Source organism: Oratosquilla oratoria, chromosome 22 (assembly GCF_046742065.1).
Source record: "Oratosquilla oratoria isolate Oo_2021 chromosome 22, ASM4674206v1, whole genome shotgun sequence".
Classification (NCBI taxonomy): domain Eukaryota; kingdom Metazoa; phylum Arthropoda; class Malacostraca; order Stomatopoda; family Squillidae; genus Oratosquilla; species Oratosquilla oratoria.
In genome coordinates this window covers 20,719,833-20,739,516 of record NC_134798.1, presented here as the reverse complement: position 1 = coordinate 20,739,516, position 19,684 = coordinate 20,719,833, and the positions used below count along the sequence as shown (strand labels likewise).

General features: G+C 38.7%; 1 protein-coding gene across 8 annotated transcripts in view; it reads left to right on the top strand.

The window, feature by feature from the left end:
• Positions 1–6,921, top strand: part of Tlk (Tousled-like kinase) — a 474,415-nt gene extending 467,494 nt beyond the window's left edge. For all 8 annotated transcript variants that reach the window (XM_076205681.1, XM_076205685.1, XM_076205686.1 and 5 more), the window contains one exon: positions 3,892–6,921. In XM_076205681.1, coding sequence (XP_076061796.1) covers positions 3,892–4,155 — 264 coding nt within the window. In that variant the 3' untranslated portion in view covers positions 4,156–6,921. The remainder of the gene's footprint in view (positions 1–3,891) is intronic.
• Positions 6,922–19,684: the final 12,763 nt, after the last annotated feature.

The following is a 19,684-nucleotide window of genomic DNA, read 5'->3' as shown; positions in this document are numbered from 1 at the left end:
ATCATCTATATATTCTTTATCTCCTTCACGCAATTTCTCTATTTCGTGTTTATCCTTTAGTTTTTCATTTATATATCTGTAAAAGAGTTTGGGTTGATCCTTACATTTGTCTATAATATCTTTTTCATAATTTCTTTTTTCTTTCCTGCATATATTCACATATTCGTTCCTAAGTTTTATATATGTTTGCCATTTGGATGCTTTTTTGTCTTTTTTCCATTTTTTCCAGGCTTTGTCTCTTCTGTCTCTAGCCTTGCTGCACATTTTGTTATACCAACACTTTATATAAGTTTCTTTTTGTTTCTGTTTTGGTACATATTTGTCAATTCCTTCCTTGTACTTTTCTTTGGATATGTTCCATTTGTCTTCCATCTTTGTTTCCTCTTTGGAAAATTTGTCCCAGTTTTGTTTTGGAATATTTTTCTTAGTTTTTCAAAATCCGTTTTATTTTACATTAATCTTCCTTCTCTATGCTTATTGTTTCTACTTACATTGTTCTGTTCTTTTAATTCAAACTCTATTAGTATATGGTCACTCTTTCCAATTGGTGTTTTGTACTCCATTTTGTTCACAATATCTGGTTCAGAAGTTAACCCCTTCCATACGGTGCCGCACACGTAGGCGTCATGAGGAGCAAGTGGATTCGCGACGCTGCCATATCGGCGTCTTGATTATATTTATTGTAGTCACCCCTGTGTTTTTACATTCTCCCAAATGCGCCCTGAATCCCATTCTCTGTGGTTTTCAAAATTCGCGGGTGAAAGAGAGAACGATCGATATAAGCGGTGACTATATTTTATGATGCGAGTATTATTACGACACGTCGTACGGCTGGCATTGGCTGCTGCCCGCGAGATTTAAGTTCCGTACTGAAGTGGTTAATATTAAGTCTAGTTTCAATGGTTCCTTATTGTTTCTATATCTAGTATTTTCCTTAACCCATTGAGTGAGGGTGTATTTGATGGTCATATCTAGTAGGATGTTGCTCCAATGATCCTCTCCCCCTTTTACTATTTCTTCCCAGATTATATCCTTTGCATTAAAATCGCCCAAGATTACTATGTTTCCATCCTCTTTTAGTAACTCATTTATTGCATTCATTGTGTCTCCCAGTAATTTAGAATGTTCGCTATCTGACCAAGCCAGTGTTTTTGGTGGTACAGACACTACAACAACTTTTCTGCCTTTTATCCTTTTGTTTACAATTTTGATCATAATTAGTTCTACATTGCCTTGGCCTTCGTTTATCTTTGTCACATTTAGACCTTTTTTGGTCAATATCGTGACACCTACTCCCTGCTTTTCTGTTCTATTTTTCACCCAGTGGTTGTATAGACCTTGTCCCACTATACTTGTTGATATATTTCCTTTTAGTTTTGTCTCCACAATACCCATGATGTCAGGTTTTTCTCTTTCTAGATAGTCATTTAGTTAATTGATTCCAGAGATCATGCTGTTGATATTTGTGTATGCCACCTTTATTTTCATATCCTTCCTTTTTTGGTTTTAAGTTTCCATTTTTTTTATGTACAATTTTTTCAGTCTCAAGTCCAGTTCTCCAAAAAACTAATTTTTTTTCCGTCTGTTCTTTTCTCAATTCTGAGAGTTTTGTCTTTCCTCATCACTCATTTCGTTTTGTATCCATATAGGTTTGAATTTCTGCCAATTTAACTGCTTTTGATCATATTTCTTCTATCATTTGAGTTCTTAGTTTTATTTTCAGCGGTCTATGTTGTTTTTATTTTGAATATTTGCCTATTCTGTAGATTTTATCAATTTCTTTATCGAGATTTTGTCCTTCATCTTGTATTTCTTTCAAAATTTCCTGAGCTATTTCCTTCTCCTTTTCTCTCCGGTATCTATACATATCATGTTTTTCCTGGATACCATGGACCACAATGCACTTACCTTTGTCAACTGTATCTCACACCCAATTTTCCTATTCTTTAATCACTTTAAATGACTTTTTTCTATTTTCCTCCATCTGTTTTTGTACTATTTCACTAAAGGATATTTTTTTATTTTCCTGTTCTTCTTTCCATTGATTTTTTATTTCAGGTCTGTTTCTTTAATTGACTCTTCCACAGTTCTGGTCACTGCTTGTAATTGTTCTTTGACTTTTTTCAATTCTTCATTTTTATTTTTATCCTCATTTTTCATTCTTTCATTTTCTCTTTTTAGGATTACAATTTCGCTCTTTAGGTCGCCTAATTCTTTGACCATTTGTTCATTACTCTTTAGGTCACCTAATTCTTTGATCGTTTGTTCATTACTCTTTTGCAACGTAATTGTTTTGCCCCCTGCCTAGGTAAAATACTGTACAATGAGAAACAGCTTCACCCTAGGGCCCAACAGCCAAAAGACTGGGACAGACAGTCTAGGGAACGACAACAACAACAACAACAGCCAAAAGCTGGTTTACCATCACTGTATCACCATACAGCAAACCCATCCTCGTTCACTCATCCAAATAGCACATCTTTGGTACTCACCAATTCATACAATCACAATCTCTCCACACATGCCTATCTCTCGCATTCTCTTCCTTATTCTCATGATATACCACAAAGTTCCTTTTACCCTATCCATCTATCTCATTCCAGGTCTTCCACTTGCCTTTATTTCACTTTTCCTTTCCATACATCAGGTTGGTTCATCTCATACCCTATCATTAAGATCTCCCAATACCACTACATTGACATTTCCCCCAAAACCCACAATGCACTCATTTAAATCTATTCAAAAAGCCTCCCATTCTTTAACACACTTCTCACTACCAGGCCCATATGCACTTACAAAAACCCATATCTCCCTTCCCAGTTTCACCTCTATCCACATTAACATTGAAGAAACCTCCTTCCACTCCACACATTCACCTATCTCTTCATATACTAGTATAGCCACACCCCTCTCCCTCATCCTCTCTTCACTCCTGACACCCTCTCAACTACACTACCAAACTCAAACTCGCCTCTCCCTTTCAACCTAGTTTCACTCAATGCCAACCCATCCATCTTCTTACAAACATACTGCTTACCTCCCTTTTACTCTCATTTGTACCACATCCACAGACATTAAAAGACCAAAACCTTAGGGTTCTGTTTGGAAAACTCCTCCCAGGCTACAGAGAGTAGGATGCCTAGTCCTATCCCCATCCCATTTTTGTTGCCTTTTACAACTTAAGTGGGAACACTCAGTGGCAGTGGTATTCTCCCCTACCTCAGGGTTGAGCAAGAAAGGAAATGAATATTCAAAGAAGTGGTACAGGACAGTATTAAGAGTGGGGGGACAGCATAACGAAGGGACAATTGCAGTATAACAAAGTATCATCATTTCTCTATGAATAGAGATTTCCTCTATCACAAAATAATGTGTGGCTCTGGTCTGTAGGGGTACCCCATATAGACCCTAAAGTGTTAGTTGCATGCTACTGAGCAGCTTTTAACCCCAAAATAACATGAAGCCAATATTCCAAACAGGGTATTGATTGGTATTGGAGGAATGGTGTGATTTTCTCTCTCCTCTCTCTCCTCTCTCTATCTATCTATCCTCTCTCTTTCCTCTCTCCCTCTCCACTCTCTCTCCTTTCCTCTCCTCTCTCTCACTCTCTCTGTCCTCTCTCTTTCCTCTCTCCTCTCTCTCTCTCACTCTCTCTCTCTCACTCTCTCTCTCTCTCACTCTCTCTCTCTCTCACTCTCTCTCTCTCTAATCTTCCTCCTAAGTGTACTTTGACCTGGTCAAACTTGTAAGGGTAATGGCCATGGTATATACATAGAAATGTATATGATATTTTGTCTTTGCATAGCACTTAGTTTAAGCTTACCCAATATGCATGATACTTCTTCCAGCATAATGGTCATCATGTTAAATTGTGCTTTGTTTGTGTTTCAGCAATTCATCCGTTGCTGCTTAGCATACCACAAAGAGGACCGCAATGATGTGCTCACATTGTCCACCAATCCCTACCTTGCCCCTCCAGTGCCTAAGAGTGGTCGCCAGTCAGCCAACAGTCAGCAGCAACAGCAACAGGCAGCAGCAGCGGCTGCCCAGGCAGCAGCACAGCAAGCGGCTTATGGGTGTAACCAGCAAGGAGGGGCACCCTTCACGTCAGGTGTACTGGGTCTGGGCAACCTTCACTCCTCCACCAGCTCATAACACACAACTCTGGGATTTAGGCATGTCACCAACACCTGCTCGGGATACGACAACTATAAAATCTATCAAGATGCCTGGAATAACAACAGAGACAGTTTTGGCAATATCAGCCACATTAATTATTTTAATGATGTTGACATTAAAAAAAATAAAAATTTTCATATAAAAGAACTCTTGAATAGACACCATGGCACTAGAAAAATCAGTAGCAACAAAAACAACAGCAGCAGTAAAAATAACATTAAAGGAATCAGCAGCAGCAGCAGCATGTGCAACACCAAAAGCAATAGTAACAGTGGCAGAATTCAAACCAGTACTAAGAACATTAGGCAAAGAAAAATTGAGAGTGTAGTTGGAGATGAGAACATAATTGGGATGAAAAGTAAAAGTAGAGTAATTAACAAGAGCATTGATAATAACTGGCACATGTATAGATATCATGATGTTTGTTTGTCTGCCAACACCATCTCTCAGGCTGGCATTAATTCAAATATTATAGAGGAAATTGATTGTCGTCAAGGACATGTACAAGAGAATCATGGAAGTCCACAGTCTTCACCTGGCTCAGAGTCCAGGGGTTTGGTTTTGTATTGTCATGCTCAGCCAAAAATTTTGACCAATATATAATTATTTTATTTATTTATTTTATTTTATTTTATCTTATTTTTATTATTATTATTATTATTATTATTATTATTATTATTATTTTTTTTTTTTTTTTTTTTTTTAGCAAAAAGGAAATAAGCTTGTAGCTACATGAAATATGTAGACACCAAACAAAAGTGGAAAGCCATATTCTCTTTTTGAATTTGAAATATTGAGAATTTGATATAGCCTTTAACTACAGCCAAAGAATGCAAAGCTGAACCTCTGCTTTAGATTTAGGAAGGCAGTCAAAAGAAGGATGTAGGTGTGGTGTACCACAGAATATAGTCTATAAAGGAGTACTTCAGCTCCTAAGTTCATATCCTTTCCAAGAAAGGCTTTCATATTTTATAAATCGATCAACCTTGTCTTTCATTAATATCTGTAGCGCAAGAAGCTATCAGGAGCTTGTTGGAATTGGACCCTGTTTCAGTTGTCCAGGAAATAGATGTTTGATCAGCTTTTAAATTAGATGCTTACATAAAGTCCCCATTTCATTAGTCCATGAATCATTATCAGACTTCATCAGCTCAAAAACTAGTGTCTTTGTTGCCAGCCCCTTTTATCAGATGTGTCATAACGGTCTAAGACATTGGCACTTGGGATATGAGCCTTTGAGATAATGAAATGCCTAATGATTAGCCCAGCAACTAGGAAATGGAGGCCATCTTCTATTAATCCATCCTTGAACCTGGACTGATGTAGATAGATCTCTTTCCACATACTAGGAATGCCAAAGTCTGAAGATTTAATTCATCCAGCTTATTCTGGGAAGTATTCATTTTTTCCTTTATTAGCACTAATTTTTTTTTCTATTTTGTTTTAAAGACTTTCCTTCCTTCCTCCCAGTGTTCCTTCTTGTAGTCAAATGAAACACATTAATGTGAGTTTGCTGAAATAGTTTGTTGTCAAGACCTTTATTTTTTGGTTGGTTGGTTATGGTTAAATGGCTGGCAGGTACATTCTTTAGAATGGAATGAGACATCCTCCCTTTTCTTCTTTGCTTCCATCCTCCCATTCTATATCTGCCTCCCCCCCCTTTCCCCTCTGTGTGTGTGTGTGTGTGTGTGTGTATTTACCTAGTTGTATTATATGGGGAGGGAGCTGTGCTTGTGGTGACCCGTCTTTGTATCTTTCAGCATCAAGATTTTTCTTACAATCTTGAATAGTGTTTGTACACACTGTTTCTTTATCTAAATTATTCCAGGTATCCAGCACTCTGTGTATTTACCTAGTTGTATTATATGGGAAGGGAGCTATGCTTGTGGTGACCCATCTTTGTATCTTTCAGCATCAAGAAGTGTGTGTGTGTATGTATGTATGTACCTAATTGTAGTATACAGGAAAGGAGCAATGCTTGTTGGGTTCCATCCCCATGTGTGTGTATTTGGAAAATCTAGGAGGGGCATTTCACTACATGATGAGGACAATCAATCCAATCAATCCATTGTCCCTGGTCTCTTGGAGAAGACCTGTGGCTTCCAGAACAACAGCCTCCAGCTGGTACCATAAATCACTTTCAGAAGAGATATTGTTAGTGTGGGGCAAAGTAGTAGGAGGTGTTCTGTGTCTTGTGTGTGTTGATTGCATCTGGGGCAGTTTGAATCTGTTGTCAGGTTGATTCTGTGTTAGTATTGTCTTTATGATGTATGGTGTCTTGTCTTCATGATGTATGGTGTCTTGAGCACAGTTGTGCTATTAGGATCTTTGGTGTGGGAGCTGTGTCCAATAACATTTCTTGATATTCACTTTCATTCCAAGCTCTTGTTTTGGGGGGACATACACCACCATGAAGTCTCTTATATTCTACCCTTTAGTACTAATTTTTAGGTGGATTACCCTACCTTTATTCAGATTTGCTCTCCAACCTTTTTATCTTCTCTGTCTCTTCTCCAGGTGTATCTATTGTTTCCAAACTGTAGATCAAAATATTTTTGGGAGTTTGGTATTCATAAAACAGAAAATACTGGGCTCGTTTATCCATAAGTAGTCATTTATCCCTTGTAGTGTTTCCTTTACAATATTGCATTCCTGTATTTTTAGAAACCATTTCCTCAAACTCTGATTGACAACTCGCCAAAAAAGTTGCTGGTTTTCTTCTGTCCCATAATTTTTGGCTTTTGCTTCCTTTAAGAGCATCTTTGTTCCTCTTTGTTAACATCTTTCCTAACCCAAATATTTTTTTAATTTTCTGCTTGTGCTAACTTCCAAGACTTGCTGATCACTTCATTTGCCATGACTTGTGACTTGAATTTCATTTTAATTGGATATGCACCATTCCTCTTTACTGACCTACACATGCTATCAGTCTGGTCTCTTACATCCAAGTCCTTCTCTAGAGTTATTGAGGTAACATCTCTAATAATTTGCATCTCTTGTTCTTGGTGTAACTTCTGTGAAGTGATGTGTTCTTTTTGACAACCAAAGAGTAAGATGCACCTAGTCATATCAACTACATCTCTGATAAGAGATTCTCTTAGTCTTACTTTTTTTTTTTTTTTTTAATGACCTTGACTTAATTCTTCTAAGCTGTCTCTTCTTTGTTGATCCATGATCTCTTTAAAGTGTGTATGTTTTTTTCCCTAATTTTAGTACACAGAAAAGCAATGCACATAGAGTCCAGTCTCCTATTCTCCAATTTATTGTACTTAGCCTTAAATACATGTATGGTTCCAACTTGGTCTACATAAGAACATAACATAAGAATAAAGGAGACTGCAAGAGACCATAAGGCCTACACTAGGCAGCTCCGTATCCATCACCACCTGTCGTCCCCATCCATAAAGTTGTCTAATCATTTTTTAAAACAACTGATAGTTTCAGCACTTACTATATCCTTAATTTACAGTTATCATGTTTAGATTTGAATTTTATGTATTGTTCTAGCTTGGGCTATATCATCCGAGCTATTCCAAGCACCTATCCATCTGTATGGAAATTGTATTTCTTCACATCCCTTGGACGCGCAGTCTTCCTTAATTTGTTCTCATGTCCTCTTGAAGCACTCCCACCCATGATCGAGATCTCTCTCAATGCTATCTCCTTTAGTGACCTGAATACTGTAATCATATAATTTCATTTTCTTTGATCTTTCAAAGTTGGCAGACCTGGTGTTTTGAGTCTCTCCTCTTTTGATTTATCTGCCAGGCAGGCAACCAGTTTGGTTGCAGCCTTTCATAGTCTTGATCTTGGGGACCATACCACTGACACATATTCTAGTCTTGGATGGAAAAGGGTTTCTATAATTATCTCTTCATCCATATAGTGGCACAACAGACCATACATGTCATCCCCCATCCTACTGACATGTCTTTCAGGGACCTAAATGTATTTACCTAATTGTAGTATACAGGTATGGAGCAATGCTCTTTTAGGTGCAGTCTCCTCTCCAATTTATTATACCTAGCCTCAAATTCATGTACAGTTCCAACTTGAAATATATCCTTGATTTCCAGCTATTATATTTGAATCCAGCTTGGGCCTAAGCTATTGCAAGTATTTATGCATCTATATGGGAAATGTATTTCTACGCATCCTTGAGATATATAGTCTTCCTTAATTTGTTCCCATCACCTCTTAAAGCCCCTCTATCCTTAAGAGATTTCTTGTGTCAATGTAATCTATTCCCTTTGATAACCTGAATATTGTAATCATATCAAATGTATGTGTGTATGTGTATATATGTATGTATTTACCTAATTTTATTTACCTAATTGTAGTATATCGGAAAGGAGTAACAATCATTGGGTCATGCCTCCTACTCTCCAATTTTTTCCTACTTAGCCTCATATTTATGTACAGTTCTAACTTCATCTCTATCCTTGATTTCCAATTATCATACCATAACCATCATAAGTTTGGTATCCCAAGCGGGCCAGATATTTTTTCACATGCCTGGCAGCGAGACCAAGGTTGGCTGCCACCAGGGCATGCAGTGAGATTTGACAGGGGAAAGATTACATTTCTGGAGCTCCACGCTTTGCCTTTGATTTTATGTAAATGCTCAGTGGTTTGGCATCTGTGTTGCCGGCTATGGGTAGTGGATATGAAATTGAATGTGACAAGATTGCTACTGTAGTGGCCCTGTTTAAGACAGGGCATTCTATGAAGGAAAACTTGGAAAATACAGGAGTTCAGTGTGTTCAGTGCAATGCTGGTTGCTATGTTTCAAGGGTAGTGGGGGGAACAGCATTGTACTGTGAAAAGAGACGCACCATCTAATAACCAAGGTTTTCCTGCTGAATTTGTTTAGCAAATTTATGAGGAGACTTGTCTATCTCATGCTTAATAACATTTAAAGTGCATGGTATGAGTTTCCTAGGTCTGCCACAGCACTGACGTGGGGTAGGTAGTGACACCCTTGAAACATAACAACCAACATTGCAATGAACGTATTGGAACTCCTGTATTTTCAGAGATTTCTTTCACATAATGCCCTGCCTCAAACAGGGCTACTATAGCAGCAATCTTGTCACACTTGATTTTACATCCACTACCCATAGCCAGCAACACAGACCCCAAACTATTGAGAATTTACATAAAATCGAAGGCAAAGCACGGAGCTCCAGAAACATAATCCTCCCCATGTCAAATCTCAAACAGCACAGAGACTAGAAACACTGCATGCCCTGGTGGCAGCCAACCTTGGTTTCGCTGCCAGGCATATGAAAAAATAACTGGCTTGCTTGAGATATTGAGGGCAAGGGACTTCCAATTTGTGGCATAAGTATTGATGTCAGCATTATCATATCCAAACTTATGGTAGTTGCTTGAGCTTGGGCTGTATGATTTTCTAAGCTATTATAAGTATTTATGCATCTATATGAAAAACTGTATTTCTTAACATCCTTTACTCATGTGATCTTCCTTAATTTGCTCCCATGACTTCTTAAGGCCCCTCATCCTGAATACTGTGGTCATATCACCTCTTCCTCTTTGATCTTTCAAGGTTGGCAGACCCAGTGCTTTTAGTCTTTACTCATTCTGTGTGTATGTATATATGTGTGTGTATGTGTACCTAATTGTAATATACAGGAAAGGAGCAGTGCTTTTTGGGTCCTGTCTCCTACTCTCCAATTTATCATTCCTAACCTGAAATTCATACACAGTTCCAACTTAAACTATAGCCTTGATTTCCAGTTATCATATTTAATTTATGATGAGTGAGGAAAATGGAGGAGAAATAACGAAAGATGAAGTTAAGGCAGTTGTTAAGATGATGAGAGCATACAAGGTACCTGGGTTGGATGGATGTCATGCAGAATGTCTGAAAAAAGGAGGTACAGTGATGGTGGACTGGCTGGTGAGGTTATTTAATGTTTGTTTAAGAGAGGGTAGAGTGCTGGAGGATTGGAGGAGTGCCTATATAGTTCCAAATCACAAGGGAAAGGGGTACAATTGTGAGTGTACTAGTTTCAGAGGGATCAGTTTGTTGAGTGTAGTTGTATTTTACAGGATGAGAGCTATGCTCATAGTGACCCGTTTTCATATCTCTGCATCCAGAAGAGGTGCCAGAGAAATATGATGGGGGTTACCAGGCTGGATAGAGTGAGAAATGAGGAGGTGAGGAGGAGAACAGGGGTGGAATGGGAGTTGGGAGATAGTGTTGATGAAAGAGTATTGAGATGGTTTGGACACATGGAAAGAATGAGTGAAGAAAGGCTAGTAAAAGAGGTGTGGAAGGAGTGAACATGAGGGGGCGACCTAGAATGAGATGGGTGAATGGGATAAAAGGGCATTGGGAAAGGGGAATGTCTGTTGAGAAAGGATGGGAGAGGACAGAAGATAGGGGTGAATGGAGAATGGTTGTGTATAGATGATACTGTGATGGGTGGGGGATGGGGGTTGAGGGAGTGTGTGTGAGAAATAAATTGACACAGCCTGAAGAGATTTCTCCCTGTCTTCTCCTTTTCTGCATGAGGAGACAGAGGAGGGGTTTGCCAATTTAATGAAGTGGCCTTTCTGTGCAAAGCTAAGAGGGAGGGAAGGGGGTGAATGGGAGTGGAGTATGTTGGGGATGGTATGGGTGGGAGTGGTAAATCTTTTCTGTCGAGGATTTCCATTCCTTTCATAATTATATAGTCAGTAGATCACCTCTTTCTCTTCTTTGCTCTAGTGTTGATAGTTCTAGTTTCAATAATCTTTATTCGTATGTTAATTTGGAAAGAGCTGGTGCCAACTTTGTTGTTGCTCTCTATATTCTTTCTAGTTTCCTTATATTCTTTTTAGTACTGGGTGTCCATAGTGTTGCTGCATATTCCAGTTTTGGTCTAATCAATGTGATTAATATTTTTTTTATCTTTTCTTCATCCAAGTATTCAAATATGTGTGTGTGTCTATGTATGTACTGTAATCCTGCCCACATATAAACCAACTGAGCCATACAGTGTTTGGATATTGGGAAAATTGGGATATGTGTTTTAAAATTGGCCCCCTCCCCAGTGTCTACTCTGCCACTCCAATGCAGTTTTTCAATCTTTAAGGAATAAAAATGGTGTACCTCAGTCCCATTTCACCAAACTCCTATTTGGCATGTTGCCAGTCAGTGATCCAAATGTATGGAATGGTGCCAGTTTCATTTGTTCTGGTGGAATAGTTGTTCCTTCACTGTCAATATATTATTTCCTCTCTTCTCTATTGTGTCTTTATGTTCTGAATCCAATGCATGTGGGGGTCTTCCCCTTAGGTTTCTACCTTCGGGCTGCCATCCTAGATACTTTTTTGGAACCTTTCCTTGTTCATGCATTTGATGTGACTGTACTTTCATAGTTGAACCCTCTTGATGTAAGTGAGAACTGACTATCTGGAGAGAGTTCTGAATAGTCTATTTACATATCAAGGGTTTTTTCCACCTTACCAGGGAGATAGTCTCTGAATAATGGTATTTCTTAAATGATCAAGTCTTGTGGCACCTTTGATTAATCTGAGAGCTCTCATCTCAGCTACCTACACATAAATCATATTTGGATTGTGGTGGTTCACATAATGACAGGCCTTCTCACAGCTTTCTGTGTAGAAAATTGGGACTACTGCCTGTGTTATATCAGTATGGGACTGTTTCTTTATCACTTGCTGAAAGTAGTAAGAAAGCAGTCATCAACTATTGGCTCTGCATAAATGAAAATGTATAAGAAACAGTTTAGTAGAAAGTAATCATGGGCTCAGTCTGGAGGCTATTTATATATATATATATATATATATATGATGATATGATTTTAACGTCACACACTCCCTCTATCAGGAGGCTAGGACGGTGCCCCTCACAGAGGGCTTTGTAGTGTGGAATTTAATGAACCATGCCCGGGTTCAACTTTGCTGTTGGCAGGATTCGAACCGCCCTCACGTCGATCTTCGCCACAAGTAACGGCGCCCTAACCCGCTCAGCAAGCATCCTTATATATATGTGTGTATATATATATATCTACATCTACATACATGTATGAAGAAATGGTAAAGAAAATACTAGTTACACTGATAAGACCAAAATTAGAATATGCTGCGACACTATGGACACCTAGTTAAAAAAACATAAACTAGAAAGAATTCAAAGAGCAATGACAAAGATGGCGCCAACACTCTCCAATTTGACATACAAACAAAATTGGACGAACTAAATCCACCAACCCTGGAACAAAGAAGAGAAAGAGGTGATTTGATTTCTATCTACAGAATCATGAAAGGGATGGAAATTCTTGATAGAGATGACTTACTAAAGTGGGGCAGAAGAAAAACAAGAGTACACAAAAAGAAACTTAAGAAAGACAGTTACAGAAGAGATCTGAAAAAGAATAGCTTCCCACACAGTGATAGATATCTGGAATAAACTGAAAGAGGAAACAGTGAGTGCTAAAAATATACATGACTTTAAGAACAAACTGGATATGGAAAGATACAAAAGTGGGTCACTACGAGCATAGCTCTCTTCCCGTAAAATACAACTACATAAATACACAACTAGGTAAACTAGGTAAATACACAAATATGTACACACACGATGAAATGGGTGGGAGTGGATTTATGCCTTTGACTTAAGCAACCTCCCTTGTAAGGGGGAAAAAGCCATTGGTATATGTATGTGTGTGTGTGTGTATATATATATATATATATATATATACATTGCACATATATACCACTTTTACTTATGTTTCTTTATTGTTCTTTCCATGTGTCCAAACCATCCCAATATTCTTTCAACACCCTATTTCCCAACTATATATATATATATATATATATATATATATATACATTGCACATATATACCACTTTTACTGATGTTTCTTTACTTGTTCTTTCCATGTGTCCAAACCATCCCAATACTCTTTCATCAACACCCTATTTCCCAACTCCCTTTTCACCACTGCTCTCCTCCTCACCTCCTCATTTCTCACTCAGTCCAGCCTAGTAACCCACACCATACTTCACAGGCATCTCATCTTAAACACATTCATACTTTTCCTCTCTTTTGTTCTGTGTTTCTGCCCCATACAGTGCTGTTGGCACAATCACCCCTTCATACAATCACTTAGCATCCATTCCCAAATGTCTATTTCTCGTTACACTTTTTAATCCCCCAAGGCATTTACTGCTGCTCTCAATCTACATTCCACTTCCACTCCTTTTCCTGCCACATTTGCCCCCAAGTATCTAAAGCTATGCACTTCCTCCAGTTTCTCTCCCTTAATACTCACTTCTAATTTACCACCATCCTCTCCCCTTGTACATTTCATCACCTTACTTTTACCCACATTTATCTTCAACTTTCTTCTTTCGCACACCTCAGACTCTGCCACTAACATCCTTAATCTCTTCTCTGATCCTGCTATAAGCACAGTGTCATCAGCAAAACAACTGGCTTATCTCCCATTTCCCCCCATTTTATATAACTATCTGCAATCCCTGGCCCACCCTTGCATTTAGCTCTTGCACCACACCATGTATAAATTGAACAGCCAAGGCAACATGACACATCCCTACTGAAGTCCCACCTTTACCTCAAACCACTCACTCTCTCCATTTCTAATTCTAACACAGGCTCTACTACTCTTGTAGGAGGCAAAAAGTAAAGCAGATGCAGAATGGGGGAAGAGTGTGACAGAAAATTTTGAAAGAAGTAATAAGATCTTTTGGAGGGAAATCAATAGAGGAAGAGAAGGTTAGTCAAGTTAAGGAAAGGTAAAAGATACAGATGGACAGATGTTAACGGAAGAGGTGGTGGTAAGGGGAAGATGGGTGGAGCATTTTAGATAGCTGTTGAATGTGGAGATGGATTGGGAGGGATTGGTGGTAGTGCAGGGTGCTAAGAAAATAATTACGATGGGAGAGGAGAATGGAGAAATAAGAAAAGATGAGGTGCAAGTAACTGAAAATTATATCAGGTAAGGCACCTGAGTTAGATGGGTGTCATGCAGAGTGTTTGAAAAAAGGAGGTACAGTAATAGTGAACTGGCTAGTGAGGTTGTTTAATGTGTGTCTAAAGGACAGTAGAGTGCCTAAGGACTGGAGGAGTGCCTGTATAGTTCCACTTTAGAAGGGAAAAAGGGACAATTTTGTATTAGTTTCAGAGGGATCAGTTTGTTGAGTGTATTTGGGAAAGCTTGTGGGAGGGTTTTAATTGAGAGAATTAGGAGAGGTACAGAGGTAGTAATTGGTGAGGAACAGTGTGGGTTTAGGAAAGATAGGGGTTGCATGGAGCAGGTTTATTTGGTCTTGCAGATATTTGAGAAAGCTTTAGGAAAAGGTAAGGATGTTTTTTGGGGCTTTATGGATTTGGAAAAAGGCTTATGACAGGCTAGATAGGAAGGCACTCTGGGGTGTTTTGCAGATATATGGGATAGGAGGAAAACTGTTAAGAGCAGTCAAGAGTTTTTACAAAAGTAGTAGAGCCTGTGTTAGAATAAGAAATGGAGAGAGTGAGTGGTTGGAAGTAAGGGACTTCATCAGGGATATGTCATATCACTATGGCTGTTTAGTGTGTACATGGATGGGGTGGTGCATGAGGTAAAAGTGAGGGTAATATGCAGGGGACTGGAAATGATTAAAGAAAATGGAGAAAAGTGGGAGGTGAGCCAGTTGTTATTTGCTGATGACACTGCTTGTGGCAGGATCAGAGGAGGAATTAAGGGAGTTAGTGACAGAGTTTGGGAAGATATGCAATAGGAGAGGTTTACAGGGAAATGTGGGTAAAAGGTGATAAGATTATAAGGGTAGAAGATGGCAGTGAGTTGGAAGTAAGTCTAAAAGGAGAGAGGCTGGAGGAAGTGGATAGCTTTACGTATTTGGGGTCACTTGTGGCAGGAAAGGGAGGAGTAGAGGTGGAGGTAGATTTGTAGACAGAGAAGTAAGTAAATGCCTTAGAGGATTAAAAAGTGTTATGAGAAGTAGTCAACTGGGAACAGACGCAAAGAAGAGTTTGTATGAAGGGGTGATTGTGAGGAGCAGAGACTTGGAATTGAAGAGAGGCAGAGAGGAAAAGTTTAAATATGTTTGATATGAAATGTCTGAGAAGTATGATTGGAGTTACTAGGTTAGATAGAGTGAGAAATAAAGTGAGGATGAGAGCAGGAGTGGAAAAAGAGATGACAGATAGAGCTGATGAAAGATTATTGTGACGGTTTGGACACATGGAAAGAATGAGTGATGAAAGGTTAGTAAAAGAGGTGTGGAAGGCAGAGGTGGAAAGAGTGAACTTGAGGGGACTACCGAGGATGAGATGGATGGATAGATGGGGTGAAGGGGGCACAGAGCAAAATGGAAATGCCTGTTCAGGAAGGAAGGATGAATGGAGAATGTGTACAGATGATACTGTTATGAAAGGAAGGGGGGTAGGGGTGGTTATGTGTGAATATTTTGATGCGGCCCAAAGATCTTTCTCCCCATCTTCTCTTTCTCTGCATGAGGGGATGGAGAGGGGGGTCACTGGTTAAGTGAAGCTGCCTTGATGTGTATGTAATGTGTCTTGCTACATTGTGTTTGACCCAGGCATTTGGTGGATGCAGGGATGACCCATCCTCCATGAGGAGCTGAGATAGGTGGGGTGGAGGGGATGGTGGGAGTGAAATGGGTGGTAATAGCTACTTGCCTCTGACTTGGCTACCTCCTGTATAATGTGGGGAAAAGCTTTTGGTATGTATGTATATATATATATATTTTACCTAGTTGTATTTTACGGGATGAGAGCTATGCTTATAGTGACCCGTTTTTGCATCTCTCCACATCCAGTTTGTTCTTAAAATCGTGCATAGTTCTGGCATTCACTGTTTCTCCGTTCAGTTTGTTCCAGACATCAATCACTCTTATGTGTGAATCTATTCTTTTTCAGGTCTCTTCTGTAACTGTCCTTCTATGGCTTCCTTTCATGTCCTCTTGTTTCTCTTCTGTCCCATTTAAGTTGTCTCTATTGAGAATTTTCATCCCTTTCATAATTCTGTAAATGGTCAACAAATCACCTCTCTCTTCTCTGTTCTAGTGTTGATAGATGTAATTTCTCCAATATTTGTTCGTATGTCAAATTTGATAGTGTAGGTGCCATTTTTGTCACTGCTCTTTGGATTCTTTCTAATTTTCTTATGTTCTTTTTTGTGCTGGGTGCCCACAATGTTGCTGCATACTCTAGTATGCTGCAACGCTATGTGTATGTGTGTATTTACCTAGTTGTATTTTACGGGACGAGCTATGCTCGTAGTGACCCATTTTCGTATCTCTCTGCATCCAGTTTATTCTTAGAATCGTATATAGTTCTGGCATTCACTATTTCTCTGTTCAGTTTGTTCTAGACATCAATCACTCTATGTGGGAAGCTATTCTTTTTTAGGTCTCTTCTATAAGTGTCCTTTAGTTTCTTTTCATGTCCTCTTGTTTTTCTTCTGTCCCACTTTGATAAGTCATCTCTATCGAGGATTTCCATCCCTTTCATAATTCTGTAAATGGTCAATAAATCACCTCTTTCTCTTCTCTGTTCCAGTGTTGACAGATGTCGTTTCTCCAATCTTTGTTCATATGTCAGATTTGCCAGTGTAGGTGCCATTTTTGTCGCTGCCCTTTGGATTCTGATTTTCTTATGTTTTTCTTTGTGCTGGGTGCACACAATGTGTGTGTGTGGGTGTGGGTGTGGGTAAAGGAAGTGACCCAGGAAAGAGGAGAGGACACTCCCAAAAGATGAGATCTGTTACCAACCAAAGTGACACATCATCAGCTTTGAGCTACCTTTGTCCAATAGGAAAAATTGAGTTTTAACTGGAGGATGAGGAATTAGCCAAGGAATGAACCACATATGTAAGGGAGACTCGGTTTTAGGAAAGCAGATTACTTAGGGTTGAAATTTTTTTGAAGAAACATACTAGGAGAAATTCATGAATACCCCATAAATAAGGAGGAAATGGGAAATCTTGGCATTTACAACCTATGAGTGAACAGATATGTGCCAAAGACTAGAGAAAGGAAGAAGCAAAAACAGGACTGGTTTAATAAGAAGTGTAAGATTGCATAAAAGGCCAGGGATGTGGTTTGGGGAAAATGGAGAAAGAATCAATAAAACAAAACAAGCTAGGAATGACTATACCAGAATTTGCAGGAAGAAAGAAATTTTGAAACAGGTGTAGTAGAAAAATGCAAAGATGAACCAAAACTGCTTTAATTGAGACACTGAAAAAAATCACCAAATTAATAGTATATGGTGAGGTCCTTGAAGAGGCCTCAGCTCAGGCAAAAATAATGAATTAATGTTTCCAATTGGTTTTCACAAAAGGGTATGTAGAAGTAAGGGAAGTGTTCAATCTTCCTGGATCATTGGATGTTACAAAAGCCTCAGGACCTGATAGGATCTCAAACTGGATACTTAAGGAATGTAGGGAACAACTAGTGGACAATATCCACAGTCGTATTGTATGTTCATTGAAAGAAGGTATTGTGTCACTTGATTGGAAAAGGGCAAATGTGGTGCCAATTCACAAAGGTGGAAACAAGAAAACACCACTGAATTATAGGGCAATATCACTAACCAGCACAATAGTGAAATTATGTGAAAGGATTGTGGATGATTGATGGACCAAATATCTTGAAAAGATGGGTATTCTGACCAACAGTCAGTTTGGCTTCAGATCTGGAAGGTCGTGTGTGTCAAAACTTTTAAGATTTTAAACGAGAGTAATTGATGTGCTGCTAGAGAGGGGTGGATAGACTGTATGTACCTGGACCTAGAGAAGGCATTTGATAAAGTACCTCACAGTTGACTTAGGTGGAAATTGGAGCATGTTGGAGGACTGAGAAGCAAACTAACAGAATGGATTAATGACTCTTTGAAGGAAAAATACACGAGGACAGTAGTAGATGACAAGATGTCAAGTTGGAGAGCATTATTGAGTGGAGTTCCATAAGGTTCAGTTCTTGCACCAATAATGTTTCTTCTCTATATCAGTGATATGATGAAAGGAAAAACTAGTTATGCCAACAAGTTTGCAGATGATGCAAAAGTCATGAGAATAGTCAAAAATGAGGAGGACAGTAGAATGTTGCAAAAAGATCTCGGTACTATTTTTGCATGGAGCCAAGAATAGGAAATAAAATTCAATACCAAAATATGCAAGGTACTGGAAATGGGCAATAGCAGCAAAAGGCCATCCTTAAACTATTCCTTGGGAAGTGAAGCCATTACAAAAGCAAAAGAGAAGAAAGACTTGGGAGTGCTGATATTAGGCAACCTGTCACCTGACAGACATATCAACAAGATTGTGGGAGAAATATATGGACTGCTGCAGAAGATTAAAGTGGTATTCCATTATATGGATGAAGAGATGATGAAGAAATTCATTGAAACCCTGATACATCCAAGACTGGAATGTGTTGTAATATGGTTCCCACACAGAGTGAAGATATAAGCAAGATTGAGAGAATACAAAACAACAGCAACCAAACTGATCCCCAGCCTGGCAGTTAAATCATATGAGGAAAGACTAAAAGTACTGGGTTTACCAACTATGAAAGATTGAAGAGAAAGAGGTGACATGGTTACAGTGTTCAGGTCACTAAAGGGAGATTGCATTAACAGAAGAGATTTGATTAAAGATGGGAAGGCTTTAAGAGGTCATGGAAGTATATTAATAAAGACCACATGTTGAAAGGATGTGAAGAAATGCAGTTTTCCATATAGATGTATAAATATGTGGAATAGCTTAGGTGATGTGGCCCAAGTTTAAACAATACACAAGTTCAAATCTAACTATGATAATTGGAAATCATGAATATAGGTTAAGGTGGAACTGTACATGAATTTGAGTCTAGAAAATTAGAAAGTAGGAGACAGGACCCGATGAGCATTTCTCCTTTCCTGTATACTATAATTAAGTAAATACATATAGGCTTCTTCTTGCTTCTCTTAGATTCTGAATCTCCGCCCCATACAGTGTTGTAGACAAAATTACCCTTTCATATAATTTCCTTGCATCCATTCCCAGATATCTAGTTCTCATGACATCTTACAATCCCCCAAGACATTTACTTGCTTTTCTCACTATAGCTTACCTCTACTACCACTTCCCTATTTCCCCAAATACTTGAAAGTATCCACTTTCTCTGGCCTCTCTTTAACCGCTTCAGTACGAATCAAATTCTCGTGCGCAATATCAACTGCCATATGTAATTTGCATCACGCTGCTCACATTATAAGATATAAAGTCACTGGTGTATTACTCATTATCTTTTAATCTGAGTAATAATAAACACAGAAAATGTGATCAAACCAGTTCACAGAATCCGGGGGTAACTCATGCACAACTACAAAAAAATATATAATCACGACACTGACACTGGAATCCTTGTGTACCCACTTGCACTTCATGACGCCTACATAGACGTCATCATACCGAAGTGGTTAAGACTTTCAACTTGCTGG